The sequence below is a fragment of the Rhipicephalus sanguineus genome, chromosome 10 (genome assembly GCF_013339695.2).
Source record: "Rhipicephalus sanguineus isolate Rsan-2018 chromosome 10, BIME_Rsan_1.4, whole genome shotgun sequence".
Lineage (NCBI taxonomy): Eukaryota > Metazoa > Arthropoda > Arachnida > Ixodida > Ixodidae > Rhipicephalus > Rhipicephalus sanguineus.
The window spans coordinates 80,467,608-80,487,217 of NC_051185.1; the positions used below are offsets into that span (position 1 = coordinate 80,467,608).

Sequence of the window (19,610 nt, forward strand, 5' to 3'; positions counted from 1 at the left end):
ATATAGCCGCAAGAGTCGAGGAAGAAGTAGGCAAAATACCAGGCAAGGACTGGGAGTATAGTGAGCTGTTACATCTAATGACGAAACAGATAGGAGAGAGAGAAGAAAACTAGTTTGCTGGAAAGGAAAGAGGAAGCCAAAACGTTGGTGGAACAAGGAAAACCGGGAAGCGATCGAAAAGCGGCGTGAAGCATCACGGGAGCATAGAAGAGCAAGAAAGGAGAAGCGGCCGCAGGACGAAGTCAATAAAATATGGGAAATATATTTAGGGAAAAAAACTCATTGTGCAGAAATTGGTCGATGCAAAAATTAAAGGTGAAAGTGAACGCTGGGTGACAGAAATTCACGAAAAAAAGGAGGCCGCACCTAAGATATTTTGGAGCCACATATAGATGCTAAGTAGGAAGTCTGTCACAATGCAACAACATACCGTATTTACTCGAATCTAGGCCGGCCCCGATTCTAAGCCGACCCCCGAAATTCGCAAGGCCAGAAAAGAAAAAAAACCTATTCATTGTACACGAATCTAAGCCGACCCCCCCCCACTTTCGCACATCGTTTTTTCTAAAAAAACATCGGCTTAGATTTGAGTAAATACGGTATTGTAGATGAAGGAGGAAATCAATTGGAAGGGTACGAAGCGCTAGCTTACATCTGAAAGGTAACAGCCGATGCGTTTAAACAGAGCGTCCAGGGGAGTTCCCCGGAGAGTGAAAGTGTGGCGGAGCGAGCAACCGAGGAAGAGCTAGTAGTGGAGAATTTCAACTGAAAAAAGGCCGAAGAAAAAATTCCAAAGCGCACTGCCGCGGGTTTAGATGGGATTCCCGTTAGCCTCATTAACGACCTAGGACACAACAGTAAAGAAGCACTGCTGAGAGCCGTAGAGAAGTGCTTACAGAGAGGGAAATACCAAACAGTTGGCGAAAAAGTAGAATGAACTTAATCTATAAAGGCAGGGGAGAAAAGGATAACATTTGCTCGTATAGACCACTAACCATTACATCAGTACTATACAGGTTGGTGATGCAAGCAGTGAAAATGAAAATAGAAACGTGAGCAGAACATAACCGATATTTTGGGAGAACTCCAGAATGGGTTTTCGAGTCGACAGGCGGTTAGACGACAACCTATTTGTTCTCACTCAGTGTATAGAAATATCTAAACTAGAAAATAGGCCCTTGTACGTGGCTTTTCTAGACATCACTGGGCCATACGACAACGTTATTCAGGAAAGTTTGTGGGATACATTGAAAGGAATGGGCATAGGCAACGACTGTATACAGCTTTTGTGGGAGATATATCAAGAAAATACAGTTTGCATAGAATACGAAGGAATGAGTAGCAAAGAGAACGTTGAGATTAGCAAGGGGCTGAGACAGGGATGTCCTTTGTCCCCGCTGTTATTGATGCTGTACATGGTGATTATGGAAAGAAGCTCTAGGAAGCTAGCAACATTGGCTTTAATCTGTCACACAAACAGGGCGGCGCGATGATTGAGTAGAAGCTTCCAGGTTTATTTTATGCGGACGATATCGTCGTATTTGCGGACAGTACAGAATATATACAGCGGCTGGCGGATATATGCGGAAGGGAAGGGGAAGCTCTTGGACTAGGATTTAGTGTAACGAAGTGTGGATTGATGGTATTCAATCATCCCTGTGATCAGATGGTGTCAATACAAGACCAAGAAATACCGAGGGTAAGCGAATACAAGTACCTCGGAGTATGGGTAAATGAGAGTGATAGATACATTGAGGTACAGGAAAAAGCCCCGGCAGCAAAAGGAAAGCGGAATGCTGCAATAATGAAGCACAGAGCGTTGTGGGGATACAATAGGTACGAGGTGCTTCAATGTCTGTTGAAGGGTGTAATGGTTACGGGGCTTACTTTTGGGAACTCAGTGGTGTGCATGAGGGCAGAGGTGGAATCGGGAATGGATGTAAATCAAAGGACTGTGGGACGCCTCGCGTTGGGTGCTCACGGGAAGACGACAAATGAGGCTGTAAAGGGCGATATGGGATGGGCAGGTTTTGAGGCGAGGGAGGCTCAGAGGAAAATAAGGTTCGAAGAAAGGCTAAGGAATATGAAGGAGAGTAGATGGGCAGAGAAGGTGTTCCGTTATTTGTATAGGAAGAGTGTGGACACAGTGGAGAAAAAGAACTAGGAGGCTCACTAGTAAATATACGGCTGATAGTGTAAGCAATATGTCCACAAAGAGCGTTAAACGAAAAGTCAGAGAGGCGGAGAGGATTTACTGGACGGCAGCTATGGATAAAAAAATAGGCTTTGAGTTTCCCCTTCCTAACGAGAAATTAAATCGAGCGCAGGCATTGACTCTCAGGTTACTGCAGACGGGTTCGTATCCCAGCCCGGCTTTATTACATAAAATTTATCCCCACATTTATCCCAATAGCTCCTGGAGGCACTGCAACGAATTCGCTAGCCTAGACCACATGCTCTGGCGTTGCCCCTCGTTATGGGGCACGGACCAATTCAATGAAGATAAGTGGCTATCCGCTATACAGAGCCCCGATGTCGGGGCTCAACTATGGGCTTTCTAGAGGGCCCACGATGCGGCGGTTGGGCTTGGCCTGACTGTCCCAACGTGGGAGCGGCCCGCTGCGCGTTGAGTCGTGCACCTCAGGACTTACAATAAAGTTTCGCATCCATCCATTTGAGTAATTACCCGAAAGGGCAAAAATGAAATAAGGAGGGAGGTATTTTACAATAAATCAAGGGGAAGCGCTTTACTGTTTGAAGCCAGATCGGGTTGCCTTAGAACGCGTTGTTATAAAGCGAGATTCAGCAAAGAAGAACAATGCACATGCTGCGGGGAAGATAAGAAAACGGCGGAGCATGTTCTGATTGAATGTCGAGATATCCACCCAGGTGTACGTTTGGGCACGAGCCTGCATGAAGCCTTGGGTTTTAGGGACAACAATGGAAAGCTGAACACACCCGCGATTGAAATAAGAGACGGGTAGAGTATTGGTGGCAGAAAATAGGAGAGAAAGCACAGAAATAAATATTGGAAAAACAATACGGACATTCTGCCATAAAGGGCAGAGAAGTGGGCTTAGAATTTAGGTTTTTTATTTTCCTGTAGTAAAATAGATTTAATTGAAGTAGATACATTAGGCCAACAGAAGAAAAAAGAGAAAAGGGAGACACTTCTTTTTAATCGAGCCTGGTGGCACATTTGTCACCGCCGCGTTATAAAGGGGACGCTCATAGCATCCATCCATGCATGCGCCTCGGCAAGACAAACGCGGTGGGCGGGCGCGAGCCTTCCCATGGGCGCCTGTCAATCAAAGTACTTGGCACGCATGCTCGGCTTCAAACTCGTTGATCATGAGAAGGCCCCAATTCAACTCGTGACTGTTATAGCACTAGTGTGTCTGTCAAGCGTTTCACGCGGTGGACGCTAATTAGCAGCTTCTTCCAGCTTTTTAGGTGGCTGAACGTCAACTCAGTCTGCTCAGACTGCTTCGGAGTGACGACCACGTCAGCTCGGTACAAATTTTCATGGTATTATTTAATGCGGGCCTAATTAGCAAGGCCTTACTAATTCACTTGTCTGAATTAGTAAGGTACTAATTATCATGACGTTAATTAGGTCAGGCTTTATTACCAAGGCCCTAATTATGATGGGGCCAATTAGTGTAGGCTAAATAAACAAGATATGAGTTAGCTAGGGCTTGACTACCTTGGTCGTGATTAGCACGTCTTAGTTAACATGGTCTTTTAAATGCGAAGAATTTCTTAGCGAACCTTTGACACTTTGAGCGTTTCTATCTACATATCTATCTATCTAGCCGCCTACGTCTGGGTGCTCTCATGGTCGCCTCCTTAACCCAGTGTAGACCAAAATTGGCATGGGAGGGTAAGAGGATTTGACGAATATGAGTGTCGGATCATAACATGAATAATGTGAAAATCCTGTCGCGTACGTCGTCAAACCCTTTCCACTAGACACGTGCGGCACATACCCGTTTGCCACGGGCCGCGGTGTAAGGGTATGCGCCACAGGTGATTGACAGTTTATATCTACCCAGGAACGGCGAGAACAGACATTGGTAACTTAAATGCGAGAGCGTTAAGAAAAACAAACATCGGCAGCGTTGATTTGCCAAATGGAAATAATGAAAATTAGGATCCGAGCAGGAATCGAACCCAAGCATTCTGCGTGGCAATCAGGTATTCTACCACTGAGCCACGCCAGGTCTATAAACTGGTTTGGAAAAACCGCCTACGCAGGCGTATTATTGGTGCAACGTCAATTGTGGCTTGTGGTGCTTGCTATCTAATATTACAAGAAAGCAATGAGCACTACATAATACTCCTACGATGTGTACTCCTACGATACAGACGTCATATCAGATTAACTTCTGTGGTTTCAGTGTTGGCTCCGCTTGTATAGCAGTCTAATAAACATTACATTTGTGTTCCTATGATTCAGCTAGCTATATTGAAGCATTGCTCGACCCAGGAATACTACATTAAGGAAAGTTACATATGATATCCACATCACCGCACCGTAAAGTGCACTTCGTCCGCCAGAATGAAGCAGTGTCCTCTTCAGTTCTTACGTGGCTGGGCGATGGCCTCAAGCTGACCGAGGATGATGCCAGATTGGTTGGCAGCCGCTTTGTAGACTAGGCAATGTAGGCCACATACGCCCAGCTAGTCTACGAATACGACATGCGCCATCCACTGATGTTGGTCTACGTAGCACTATGCAGACCTACCAGCCTCGACGGCCTATACCTCACCAACGCGAAGGGTGGCTTCAGGTTCCGACATGTCGCCGGCTCTATCGACTCACAATTTGTCGACGAAATGACCGAGGCATCCACGAATTCCAACAGCTCTACTATAACATAGTTTGCTGAGGGCGGCGCGACCCGGACTGAGGGCTGAGAGACACGTACACAAACAAGCGCTTGTTTGTGTACGTGTCTCTCAGTCCTCAGTCCGGGTCGCGCCGCCCTCAGCAAACTATGTTTAACTACCAAATCGCCCAACTTGCCGTTTTGATTCAGCTCTACTATACCACATACTTCACTTCACATGGACCTCTCGTCGGACCTCTCGCATGTACCTCTCGCTTCACATGGACCGCTCGTCAGTTGCTGGTGCTCACTGATCACGGTGATGATGACCTTGTTCAAGAACTGCCAGGAACTTCTTCCACACATGCGCACGGGTTCGTGAAACATGCGTGCGTTCTCCATCATAAGTGACAAGTATAAGCACTACATATCAACTTATCGCTTTTGTTGTTGGTAATACCCACGTTGCCGTTCGCAGCGTTAACCAACCGTAAACAACTGGTATATATAACGCATATGCGGCTCTTCAACGTATATGTGTGGGTATAAAATTTATACAAATCTTTAGCGTCATTTTGTGACGTGTCGCTCAATAAAAAAAATCACAGCATATCCACGGAGTGAATGATGATGAGTGGGCGAAGCTGCGGAGGTTCATCGGTAAGCCGTGAATCTTCCGTGAATTCTGCCCAGTACATCATCACCGACGTGAGATCGGGCGCGTTTATACTGAAGGTTCGATGAGTTATGACGACTTGCAGCTCACTTTAATTTTACATGTACGCTGTGAATTTTCATTGTTTAGAAAACCATTGCTTTAGAAAACATCTGGCGTCTTTCGTTAAGCAGCTGGCGTCTTTTCGTTTTGCTTTAGAAACATCTGGCGTTCTTTCGTTTTGCTTTTAGAAAACATCTGGCGTCTTTCGTTGGTTTATTTCATCAATCAACGGCGTTTTCAACAAAATTTTTATTTTTTAATCACGCACAGGAGAAATCTCACCAGGCACTACCTTGGAGGTAAACAATGGCTGCTAATGGGAATGAGAGACAGAAGTCGGCTTTTAGCTAACACTTACACTTCTACATCTACTAACGTTTCCTACTGGAACATGCCAATGGCTGCTAATGGGGAATGAGAGACAGAAGAATTCGGCTTTTAGTTAACGCGCACGCTGCAAATTTTTTATTGTTCAACAATGCACAGGAAAAATCTCCCACTGGCACCACCTTGGAGGTCAAAATCTGGTACTAGCGTTACCACTGGTTACGCACTACGACTAAGACAACTACGAGGAACGAACGGGTGCCGCCTTAAGGAGCTTGGCCCCTAAAACTACGCCAGTCACCTTCCCGCCACATGCTTCGCATAACATCGACTCCCACGGTACGTGGGATCTGCCGAATTTTTAGCTCGGCCTTAGCATGACACGGCTTCATTAGCGTAGTAATAACTAGCATGGACTAATTTGCGTGTTCTTGGCAGGACTTGGCTGAATTCGCTTGGTCATAGCATGTTTTCGTTTAATTAGCTAGGTCTAGCACCTAGCTTATTAGGGGCTAGGTCTAGGACGTAGCTAGGCACGCGGGTTCGGGGAGCGAGAAGAAGATGAAGAAGAGGACGAAGAAAGTGCGCGCCGGCCGAGCCACGCTACAGAAGGTAGTGGCCATCATCATCATCATCATCATGATACATGTGGCCTCGGCGATTAGTTCCAGCCGCGCACTGTTGAAAGGCCTTCGGCCGCAGGTAATCTCGGAGGCTACGGTAGTAATTATTCTAAAGGGCACTTAGTGCAGACATTAAATTTTGAAAGTAATTTAAACAGCAGGTACTTCTAAAAATTTCTGACATTTATCTTGAATGAACATCTGCGCACAGTGGAGCCACAAAGTGAGAAAAGATGCCGGTGGTTTGAAGACACCAGGCGCCTTTGTCGACCGCGCTTGTCGCCGCGTTCCATCGTGACCAATGGAACGCGGCGCGGGCTCATGGCTGGATTTGGCGTTTTCGTACACTCTGTTCGTTCAAAATGGGGTACCGCCAGAGCTCGGAGCGACTCCCAGTTTAGCCAAACTCGGGCCATCCTGCATAGCATCCCAGTAAAGGAATAACTGCGATGTGGGCGTGTTGGTATACATTCATCATTGAGGAAGCAACACTCAAATTGCAGCTGAAGCGGCAAGCACAGACGTCGGCCGTCGGTAGTCTGATCAGCGGTAAGGCGCGTCGGAATTTATACATCGGGCATAGAAAGCGGCAACGTTAACAAACTCTATTCGCGCTGTGCGCGCAATCTTATCGGAATATTTTAAAATAATCGGGAACGTTCCGACAGATTTCGGTGCCAACCTGCGCCAGGCAGTGGTTGAGCATGTAAGTGGCCGGTTACATCAAAATAGAAAAAGAAGTGCATGAACAAACCATCATTTGGTGACGTCATAGTGCGACGATCAATGCAATCCACTGAGAAGAAAATGAATATGGCCTTCGCATTCGAGTCACCTTAGGCAAATGCATAAAAGGCCGTGTGACTTTTCTTTGTACTGTAGACGCCTCTTTATTTTTTAATGTGCAGGTCTTAGGCGCCCGTTTCTGCGTTGAGCGTTGGAGTGCCTTGTCCGTGGTCATCGGGCTAACGAACACAGCGAAAGGTGAAAGCGAACGTGAAGTATGGAGGTGATGAGAAAAAGTTGAGGACGAAAGCAATGTGCCCCAGCAGACGAGATGGCGCCCTTATGGCGCCCTTATGTAACACCTCCTGAATGGGGGCCTTTAGGAAAATAAAACTGAAATGAACTGAATAGAGCGCGTCGTGTGGGAGATCTTTTGGCACCGGCTGATGCGAATGTCGCCCACGCGCTGGCTCTCGCGATCTCCAGATTAGCGAGGCAGTCGCACCGCACTTCGCCCCATTTGCAACATACCGCACAAGACATTGTACGCGACAGCCAATATATGCGAAATGAAACCAAGTACAGAGCTGTTCTCATAATTTTCATCAGGCAGTATCGTAATCGTTGCTGAATATTTTGCCCCGCTTTCTCTCCCCCAGTTATCAGCAGAAAGCTTTTTTTTTTCGGCTGACAGAACCGCTGAGGTAACTTGTGCAAATAACATAGCGTTAATGAGGGAAGGTCAGTGGTTCGATATCGCTTTCAGCAGACATGTTTCGATGAGGGCAATTGCAAACAAGGTGCCATGGTGTGTGCAGACAAAGAAAGTAAAGCATAGACTCCTAAAGTTTTGTGGCTAAATCACAGCATCCATTTTCTTCCCTGCAGAAGGACAGACCAGGCTGCACCTTTTCACCATGCCTCGATACGCATAGAGATATGATTCCTTTAGACGTTGCACCTGGTCATCATCTCCAGAGTGCCTTCGTGAACACTGATTAAACCATGGGTGTGCCTTCAAATACGTGGGATTTCGAAGAAGTTGCGTGTTCCTTGTACTTCCCTCAAGCAACTCACCTTGGTACATTTGGCTGACCTATAGAGCGACTCTGCGCACATATATACAGATGGATCCGTAACTGCGTCCGTCTCAGCTGCGGCCTTCGTGATCCCTCAACTCGGTATTTACCGGCAGTACAAGTTACACCACAAGTCATCTTCGACAGCCACGGAACGTGTTCCTATAGGGGAAGCTATACAATTTGTAAACGGCCAAGCACCACGTAATGAACGATACTGTCTCATGAAAAATCCTCCCCGCAAGCCATTAATTCTTGCTCTAGAAGAGGCCAATATTATGCATTACCTTTAGATATCGTCCAAACATTCGAACTAACAGAGAGAAGTGGTCACTTGATTACATTCCAATCAGTTTCTGGACACTGTGGCTTGGTTGGCAACGATCTAGTTGATAGTGAAGCAAGAGCGGCAGTACACAACGCCCCCATGGACATGAAAATACCCTATTCGAGGAACGACGTTAACTCATTGTTGAGAACGCTCATGCGCGAATGTGCAGCAACTTACTGGTCGCAACCAGGCCATCCGAACAAGCGACTGCGGGAAACAGACCCAATATGACCTTTCGCCTCCCGGCTAAAATCAAAGACATGCTAGTGTGCTGCACCGGATTCGTCTGGGCGTTGCCTTCACTCGACGCTACGGGCACCTAATCGGCCGTGCGGACAGACCAAGCTGTGAACACTGCCAAGTGCGCGAAACTTTAGCCCATATATCTTGTGACTGCCCTTTATACGTTACAGAAAGGAAGACGCTAACTTCAACGCTGTCAGGCATTCGAGTAACAACACTCATTTAAACTTTCATTTTGTCCGCATTTTCGGGACTAGACAGTGCCAAAACTGCTACAAGGGCTGTTCTAGATTTTCTCAAAAGCACGGGACTGGACACTAAGCTGTAGGGTAATCGCTGTACCAAGTGGCTATTGTACATACGCACCACCTCTTCAACTCTTTCTGCCCCGTCATCACCCTTCATCACTCGTTTTTTCTCCTTTTTCTTCTCCCCTTTGAAGAGTAGCAGGCTCAAGCGCATTAGTTCAGGCCGACCTCTCTGCGTTCTAAGAGATTCTCAATATATCTCTCGCTCTTCTGGCTAAAACTCATGATTTCGCGAAAATTGCTAGAATTCAGTATTGAGCGTATTGGTACAAGATGATTCGATATTGCTTTGGGCCACAGAGACGAGATACACGGGAGAAACAGGCAGACTGCGGTGCACACGCGACTGCCGATTTATTACGGCGAAAGCCTTAAATGCCTCATCAAGTGCGAAAATGGGCCATCGGCATCGGCGGCGTCAGCACGAATTATGCAAAAAGATCATCACGCTATGACGCCACCACATGACGTCACAGATAGCCAGAATGTGTGACGTAATGATTACGTCACTATAACGTCACATAACGTGCCATCACAAGACATCGTCGCTTGGCGAAAGGCGGGCCAGTTACCATGCAGTGTGAAACGAGGTGAGGTGCTGAAAGCTTGCAATGCGTACAATCTTGGAGGCACTGCAAAACTGCGTTAGGTGAATGAAGTTTTCGTGAGGGGAGAGTGGATTAGTATATCAACTGAGAAGAAAAAAAGATGGCTTTCGCCTTCACGTCGTCTTAGTCAAATGCATAAGAGACACTGTGAGGTTTTCACCTGTCAGCAGAGTAAATATAAAGAGCCATTTGGCAAACACATTACGAACGCAGGAACAGGACATTCTTTCTTGTGCCGCTGTAGGGCTCTTTACCCGTAGTTCGGCATGTACGAAGAATGCCGCATTAAAACTCTGTATCATTACGAACGCGACTTCACAAAACTGAACACCACGGTTCGCTACTTTGTCTATTATGTACTGGCCAATAGTCTATGTAACCTGTATAACAGAAGTGGCTGTTTATGACTCACAAAAGCTTGCGTGACGTATCAGCAAACACCAGCACGCCATAAATAGCTCGCCTAACTTACAGTGTAGCACAAGTAAATTCAATATCAATCGAAAACATTACCTTTCTTCGCTGATACTGATGTCTTGCAATCAGAAAAGGAGTTGTCCTGTTCGTCGGCAGTACAAAACTCGGCGATTCTCCTGAGCGCTAAAGTTGCCTGAAAATGGAATGTCGTGGTGGCCAGTGGCAGATAAGGGAAGCAATGCACTTGAATAGAATGGGCGTTCTGTAAATACGTGTTAAGTAATTGATACCTTGAAACAACATTTCCTATCAAAAAAGAAAAGGGCCGACGCGATCCGTGGACGTCGGAAGCGGCACCCATAGTCATTTCTTACTGTAAATGACTATCCGCTGTTCTTGAGTACTGGCTTCAGCTGCTTAACGAACACTTCATTCTAATAGAGGCGTATTGCCAAAACGGCTAAAATGGTATCGTGAGATAACGGGAACGCTTAGGCTTTTAATATGCTGCTTTAGCGTTACAGCGAACAATCGTTTTCTCAATTTTGCCGGTACCTTATATTACGTGGGGCAGAAATAATGGACGGTTTTTGCGTGAACTGATTCGCCCATAATTTAAGCGGGGTACCTTTCGTCAAAGTACCTATGGGCGATGATAGGCTACTCACGTCCGAAGCCGTGTTTTCCACCCTCTGAACATCGTCGCCGAGCGGTTCAGTCACGCATTGCGTGATAGACCACCGGCACGTCGTATAGGACTGTGCAAAACACGCTACGTGTGTATTTCGGCGACACCAGATGTCGCCACATGCGCAGTCGCTTCTACTGCATCCTCTGGTGCGAGCGCTAAGCCAATACGATAGGTCACAGTCGTGACGTCTCAGTGTACAGTACCACGGCCCAGACAGGACCAGGTGTAGCACTAGGTGCGGTGGCACGGCTGCGACCTATAGCGATGCGACCTATAGCGACCCACGTGTGATCTGCTTATGAGTCAAAGAACATACGCTACCCCCTCGAGGAGTTTGTGAAATATCGTCAAAGCCATTTCAGGGTCCTCTTAAGCACGCTGGAGAGCTAGCTCCACCTGACTGAAGTCAAAGTAAAATCGTCCTGCTTTACACTTTTGGGTCATAGGTGGATCATAATCGTCTTCTTCTCGAGATTATATTCATGCTTACTTAAGGATGAAGGTATCTACCAGTTATGACTAATTTACCCACTCTGGTGCCAGCTGATTCCAGGGGCCACAAAGAAGAACATAAGACAATCCCCTTGCTGATGACTTTCACCTTCGAGTCGTCTTAGGCGCATGCATAAGAATCCCTGCAGAATTTTCTTGCGCGGAAAGCGCAAATACGTTCTGATCACTTCTGAGACGTGGCTTACTTACTTGGCTGAGATTTCTCAGGGCCTGTCCGCTGGTGCTCATGGCGAGGTCTGTTGTATACAACAAAGACACACAAGAGAAAGCCAATGCTGGTGTGAGAATGATGTCCGGTTCTAGTAGCGGTAGCGTCGAGAATAAGATGATCATAAGCTGTAAAATAAATAGTGAGGACACATCGGAAGGTTTGTAATCAGTGTATCACTGAATAAGAAAATATAATTAATATAACTTTTCTTATATCTACATGCATTTGTAAGAAATATGGCGACCAAAATGAAGCGAAGACATCAATGTCCTGGAATGTCCACAGTTATTGGCGAGTTATGTGGACTTACGTTACATGCCGACTGCCACAAGATATCCCTTCAGCTAAATTAATAAATGGAGCTTCTTACAGTCGTAGTTAACTTAATAAGGGATTTTGCCAAACTAAATAGTTCGTATAAAGCGATTTCTCGAATCAAATAATATTGGGCTTTTAGTTGTATTACTAATGCGCTCAGAGATATCTTGCAATAGGAGATACAACACCGGCATCAACCCAACCGGCACCTATCGAAAAGAGAAATTAGTGAAATACATATCCTAGGCATTTGGGCCAAGAAATCAGAACGCTCGAATTCCACGGAATGCATTTTCGCACGCAGAAAATAAAATAACACCAATAAAACACCAAAATATGTTTTCATAAGATTGTCGTCGCAAATTAGTCATCTATTTACTACCTATCGCGTGTCAATTTCGAACTCCGTCAACATTTATATGGGATGATGTCATCAGAACCACCCGAACGGGTTAAACTCTAGGCCATCGTTTTCTGGGCCGAAAGAGTCGCTTCCCGCTTGGCGCCATCCTGAGGCGCGGGATAGTTGATATTTAGTCGAAGTAACATGGTCCCTTATGCATTCCCGTAGGACGACTGGATGGCGAAAACCATCTCAGTCTTGTTTTGCTTGATCTTCTTGTGAGTAGATTGTACTGATCCTCCCACTCACCCTCCTTGACATCGTCCTGCACCTCACGTGGTTTTGCGGCGCTACCTCCGAGATCGGCTCACGTTTCACTGCCCTGTGATGGCTTCATCGTTTGACGTCACGTTATCTGATGCCCTAGTGACGTCAACATGACGTCTTAGTGACGCCACTTAAGCAGCCAGAGGTGACAGAATTTGACAGAATTAATCAGACTACATTATTTAAAAACCTAGAACACTATAGTTTTCGGGGGAGCTTTTTAAACGTCATAAAAACGTACTTGAAGTACCGACAGCAAAAAGTAGAAATTAATGGCCCCAAGGCAGGACCTAGGTCCCCTGCTTTTTAATCTTGATGTGAACGCATTGGTAAACATCGATAGTAATACAACATTTATTATTTAGGTAGGCAATACCAGCCTAATTTTTAAGGAGTGCGATTTGCATAAAGTTGTGGACAAAGCAAACGGTGTTTTGGAACTGCTGAACACTTGTAGCCTAAATAATTCGCTAATTATAAACACCTCAAAAACAAAATCTGTGCCCATTCGTCCAATGAATAAGCCCATAAACTGCGATGTATTCTTAATGATTGCCCCAGAATCTATTCAAATTGAACTTCTAGTGAAAACTCTCAAACTAATTTTGCACGAAAACATGTTATGTAACGATCAAGCTGACGTTGTTCGCACTAAAGTTTCTCGTACTGTAGGTGTCCTATCGCGCTTACACTTTCTCTTGCCATGGAAAATTAAAGTCTTACTGTATATTTCTCTATTGTTCTCTAAATTAAGTTATTGCTATCCAGTATGGGGCACCACATTCGAAATGAACTTAGCCCGAATATATTGATTACAGAAAAAGCTGTGCGCATGTTTACAGGTGTTCCATGCGATGAACATTCCAAACATTTTTTGGAAGCCCTTAATTTACAACCAATGCCTGACATGTACTGTACAATTTTAATGAAACGATATCGTGCTTCCCGAAAGAAGCATGATTCCTTTATTACTGATTTAGCGCTCTGAACACCATACAGCTGCCCATATAGTGCGCGAGCCACTGATGACTGGAAAATTCCTTACACACGTACCAACTATGGTCGCCAAATGATGAGCTGCTTCCTGCCACTAACATTAAACTGTTTCTTACAATAAACCATTTATACTCTTCCTTTCTTTAAACTGTTTTCTAGGTGTTTTAAAATGAAAAATCGACATAACCCCGAAGTACATGTTTTTGATATTGTATAATGTACCGATGTTCTCATGCTGCTGTTACTATGTTGTCAAATGGTGCGAAAGCGTTCATCAGGCCTTACTAGCTTTTTGCTTTCGCCCCACAACATGACTCGTTGAGCTTAGAACCTTGCTTAGAACCTCGCTTAGAGCCTCGCTGTGCTTAGAATTAGCGTGAAACAACCTAGCATCACCTAGATAAAGCCTAGCAACAACCTAGAAGCAACCTAGAACCTGAAGCACCTAGCTATAAGGCCCAGAGACAACCCAGAAGGAACCAGATTAATCTTCAGAATCGTCCAGGTTCGCTGTTTCAAGTCTCGGGCGCCTTAGTGCAAGCTTCTCCAATTGTTTTTCTTGGTATTTTTCAGCTTGTACAGAGGGGAAGTTGATGTGCTGGCCTTACTGTCATCACGTTGCGGAGCAGGTGAACTCTGCAGCCCTTTTTAGCGGAAGGCCACTCAGAAACAGTCAAAAGATAGGGGGCTCGATTGTTGGTGCATGGAATCACAACAGTGTTACTGCTTTCGATGTGATTATGCCACATTTTACACGAATCGCGAAAATAAATGACGGATATTACAAGAGAGCAATGGTCATTCATAGAAATAATAGATTCATTTGGTCTATAGCCACCGATATAATAATAATTGTTGGAGTTTAACGTCCCAAAACCAAGATATGATTATGAGAGATGCCGATGTGGAGGGCTCCGCAAATTTCGACCAGCATGGGTTCTTTGACGTGCACTTAAATCGAAATACACGGGACTCAAGCAGTTTCGTCTCCATCTAAAATGCGGCCGCCGTGGCCGGCATTCAATCCCGCGACCTGCGGGTCAGCAGTCGAGCACCGTAAAAACTAGGCCACCTTGACGTTTATGGCCACGAAGGTAAAATGTGATTCTAAATGAGCTGCTATTGGGCATCTAGGCATTATTCATTAAAGATACAAATCAATGTTCCGCAGCAAGTTATACTCCGTAAGACAGCGAGTCGCAGTGCGAGGTGCATGCACTTAAATATCTTGACGTTTTCAGGAGTGAAGCTTCTTTAGCCGGCACCCCGCCATCGCCGTTGAATCTCCCTTCTCTAAAACATCGCTTTGGCTTGCAGTGGCCGGTGATATAAGAGGAAATGGTTAGGCCTCCAGCGGTTTGGTTCTGGCGCATCGGAAATTCGAGGCTAAATAAAATAGGCTCTGTGCGCAGCAAGTTATAATGGCCGTCTTCACTTTCACCACCTTTATCGCGGATTGCAAAATGACAGTCATCATTCTAACGCACTACGGGCGTCAAAGGTAGCAGCAGACGCTCTTCCCATCCGGCACCGGCGCAAAAAGACAATGAGTTCAATAAGACAAAGTACAATGACGTTCAGTTACACCGGTAGCTTAGAAGGAAGCAGAGAGCCAGAAGCTTCAGAAAAAATTGCACCATTTCCCGCTAAAGGGCACCATGAGGCGATGCGAAGCCGGAGCACTTGCACGATTGCATTCCGTTGGCATTCGTTGGGCATGCTACCGACCTCGCGTCGTGGAACGCGAAGAGGAGCGCTACGCGCGTCTTGTCTTCCCTCTAGCCTGGCCGTTAATTCTCACAGGGCGAGCGGGGAACGCGGTCAACAGGCGCGCGAGAGGACGGCAGCGTAGTAAAGAAGAGAGAGGGGGAGGGGACGCCCATGCGCTGGTGCTCATCGCGGCGTTGCGCAGGAGAGAATTTCGGCATGTCTAGCCTGCGTTTAAGAGGAAGATTGGAGAGGGGAAGTGGAGAGGGGGAGGGGAGAGGGGGAGTGGAGAGGTGGAAAGGGCAGAGGGGACGTTGAGAGGAGGAGTGGAGAGAAGTGGAGAGGGAGGAGGGGAAATGGAGGGGAGGAGTGGAGAGGAGGTGTGTGTAGAGGGTACGCACATGCGCAGTAAAGGTGGTCACGCCGCACACCACCACCACTACCACCGGTATGAACTCCGCTATAAGATGCTTCGCATCTAATAATCACTACAGACGACATTCCCTCGACACGCTAGATATAGAGTACAGGTGACATTGCGAACGTGTCGTACGCTTCATGACTAATAAGAGAGTGCAGCGAGGTCCTTGCACGTTATAGAAAAGCGTGCGCGTGTCTTCTCTTCTCTACCATACGCTCTTCGTGCGGCTGGACTTCTACGAAATACGGTAGTATCAATCAACTCACCTAGCTGCTCGTCCGCAGTTTAACGGTATGTGCATGTGAACATGACAAACGGAAGCAATCTGCGCCAGCAAGTGCAAAGTAGATGCTGCAGTAGTATGGATTAAGTATTTTTCCCCTTCCACACAAGGCATTATCCACGTAAGATTATGTTTTTATATACGATGGGAAATTCCTCTGACATAATCTCGGCATGAAATAAATGCGTCTGAATAATTTTCGCTGTGTGTTGCCCCAAGGCTAAAATAGCTTCTCAGAAAGAAAATCTTGTGTAAGTCTACATCATGCAACACGTACCACAGAGCTTGTGGATGAGTAAATACAGTCCAAGATGGCGTCCAAAAGGTTCACTCGGAAAAGCCACTTCAGCTCCCTTTCGTTGAAGCGTGTGACATTCTCCTGGAGGGTGTCTTCCCAGGCGTACATCTTGACGACTCGGATTGTGGCCAGCATGTCTGTGATGACCTTCAGTCGCTCATCGCGAGCAGATATCACTTTTCCCTGCGGCAAGTGGACACGAACTAAGTTTTCACAGCGGAGTTGTTAAGGTTTTCGTTAGTCCATTTTGGAAGAAAAAATCAGCCTAGCTATGCTGTTGCCGCGTGAAGCCAAGTTCACCTTTGTTGGGCCTAGTTCAGCCATGTTAAGCATGTTCGAGTCTAATTAAGCCACGTTAAGCATGTTCAAGCTAAGAATAGTTACGCTAAGGATAATTAAGGCAAGTCTAATTAAGCTAAGTTGAGCATGGCAAACTTAAGCTTGGTTTAGCCAACTTGAGTCAAGTTAAGCGTTACCAAGCCTATTTAAGCCATGTGTAGTTAACTCTAATTAAGACTTATTATTTAACCTAATTATTATTTACCATAATATTATTTAACCTAATGTGGTGTCCTGACTTCTGTCTTGTGTCCGTGTTTGCACGTCCTGTCTTTTTAGAATGAATACTAACCCACTTCAGCCAGGCTAATCCGGATAATGCTAATCCAGATAAAGTCGACTTTGCCTAGAGAGGTCGGGTTCAAGCCCTGACCGTTCAAGCTAATCGGGATGAACCCTGATTAAGCTTATTTGACTTCATTCGAAAATGGAACCTGAGCATTCGGACCCTTCGTAATAAGCGAGTCTTATGTTTGGAGATATACTAATCCGAATGAAATTAGTTTGGATTAAGCCGGACACGGATTTTGATTATACAGATCGAGTCATGGTTGAGACCGGCATATGCTCGCCGAGCAGAGCCCGTACTTGACTCAATCATGACTCAATTTGTATTGGCATGATTTGACGAAGCGGCGGTTGGTGAAGTAATGCCGGGTTAAGCTGATCCAAGCCGTGCCCCGAGTGAGTCGGTACTAGCCTGACCACCAGCTCCGCTTTTAGTCCAGCCTTGCACCACTAATGCAAGCTGACGATTTTTCTTTGTTGTGGTATACTTGCTCGCATAGCATTAATTCTTGCTATTCCTTGTGTGCTGAAAGCGGTTAATGTATTCATTGTATGTTTAAAGGCGCTTTGCAAATGGTTAGGGTAATTTTGATATGTCTGCCATGACGACTCCGAAACTATGGCATTGCACTTCCTAATGCAAAATCTCCCGTTCAATCTCGGTCATTGTGATCACAATGCGAAGAAGATCAAATGCAAAAACATTCGTTTTTCGTGTCTTAGGGGCACTCAAGACGTTGAAGAACTGAAGAGCTTCGAAATCAATGCGAAGCCCACTTGACCAACTATTTACTAATGCAAACCTTGAGCCCCCAGACTGTATTCAATATCTTTACATGCTCATTTCATTGTCACAGTAAAATAGAATACAAAGCACACTCTTGCTAGCAGGAGCTGTAGTCTACACTTTCTCGCATATAAAATGTTACGGGAATAAAATAATTATACGAGATAAAGCAGGGCTGCATTAGGTTACATGGTGCTTACGTGCGTGGACGCTCGTTTTTTTTTCTTATTAACGTTGTATTAAAAATTTTGTCTACGCGTCAATAGTTCAAAGCAAGCTTCTGTAAGGCTGTTGCGGCTTAAAAGTGGAACTTTTAGACCCCATTAGTTGACCACAATTTCTTGCGTCATTGTGTTACACAGCGGACGCATAATGAGCGAGCGAGCGTTAAATTGTGTCCAGATACAGATTACGAACGCTTTTCTAGCAATTCAAGCAATTCTAGAAGAGTTTGAGTACGACTGTGTACTGTACTCACTTGTCGAAGTATGTGGCTTCTATAACACGTCTATAATATCGTGAGTGCACGAAATCAACTGCAAATTAGACCGATGTGAAGTCTACTGAAATGTGACAATTTCCGTGCAGCTCACCACTCCCTGCTCTGATCTGAATTCGCCTCCGTGGTTGCTTTCTCCGGCAAGGCTGTTGTGGTGCCCACTTCTATTCTGTGTAACCGTGGGTTTGTTCAAGTCTCGCATCAACTCATGCTAGTGTCTTTGTACTGCCACCGAGTTGCACAAGCTAATCATGAATACTTGGCCATGAATGTTTACGTAGCCAGTGCCGTTTCCCAAGTCACCACATACCAGTAGCCAAGTCGTTGCAGACTTGGCAAAATTGCAGGCGACACCCGTAAACTAGCGGGTAGGCACTTTGTGTATGGTCTTTATGAATTTCACACTCTATAAGACACGCACTGCACAAATGCAGCGAACAAAACCGTCGGATGCAGGCAAGCAAGGGTTCGCTCAAAAGCGCTTGCACTCACCCATATGAACTTTTGGTAGGAGGAGAAGAACAGGGGAAGGCAGAGAACAATAACGGTCCACGCAGCGCAGCAGAGCGAAGGGCCGACGCCCGCCCGCGTTGCGAGCATCCAGAACACCAAGGGAAGCGACAAGGCTCCAAACAGTGGCAAGGGAACAGTAAAGCAGCAGGTGCCCACCTGCCAACAGTCGACTGAGAGGATCGAACTGATGCGACCTGCCGTGTAGCGTGCTCTCGTCAGAGTGGACATTGACGTGACCTGAAATGCCAACAGTGTTAATGTTTAAGTGGCTGCATATACAGGTACACTCGCTCAATGGTCCGACACGTTTTTAAGCCACTATTAACCCTGTTAGTATATATCAACCAGTCCAAAGACACACCCCGGTAAACCAGAACGGACGGACAGGGTTGATTTCTTTTATGGGTGCATATTCAAGGCTTAGCCATTATTAACAGCTGTAAACGCCACTGACCTTTTTGAATACGTAGCCAGTAAGCATGGTGCGTCCTCGGCAGCCGAACAAGTTGAAGATGTCCATTTGAAAGCTCGTCATGAGAAATTCACAGGCAGTGGTCATAGCGAAGAGTAGTGTCGCAGTCACCATGCCAACGCCTGCGCTGCTGTCTATCAGTAATCTATATATGTTTGAAGAAAAATAAAGGACGAAGAGTTTAGGTTGAACATTTCACTATAGTTACAACAAAAGCTCGCGGTGCTTTACCTCTTGATAATGCAAGTGGAAAAATATCCGGTTCGAGTGAGAATTGAACCCAGGCCTTCTCCGTGGAAGGCAGGTGTTCTACCATAAAGCCACGTCATTGCCTGAAACTGCTTAAAAAATTCGAGAGATCCCTCGCACTCTCGCAATCGATGTAATGCGAA

At 45.8% G+C, this 19,610-nt stretch overlaps 1 protein-coding gene across 1 annotated transcript in view; it reads right to left on the reverse strand.

Moving 5' to 3' along the window:
- Positions 1-19,333, reverse strand: part of LOC119406521 (ATP-binding cassette sub-family C member 2-like) — a 56,284-nt gene extending 36,951 nt beyond the window's left edge. Inside the window, exons 1-5 of the mRNA XM_049420123.1 lie at positions 19,201-19,333; positions 18,726-18,983; positions 16,300-16,503; positions 11,606-11,752; positions 10,309-10,405 (exon numbers count right to left, since the gene is read on the reverse strand). Of these exons, the coding sequence (XP_049276080.1) occupies positions 10,309-10,405; positions 11,606-11,752; positions 16,300-16,503; positions 18,726-18,983; positions 19,201-19,332 (838 nt within the window). The 5' untranslated portion in view covers position 19,333. The remainder of the gene's footprint in view (positions 1-10,308; positions 10,406-11,605; positions 11,753-16,299; positions 16,504-18,725; positions 18,984-19,200) is intronic.
- Positions 19,334-19,610: the final 277 nt, after the last annotated feature.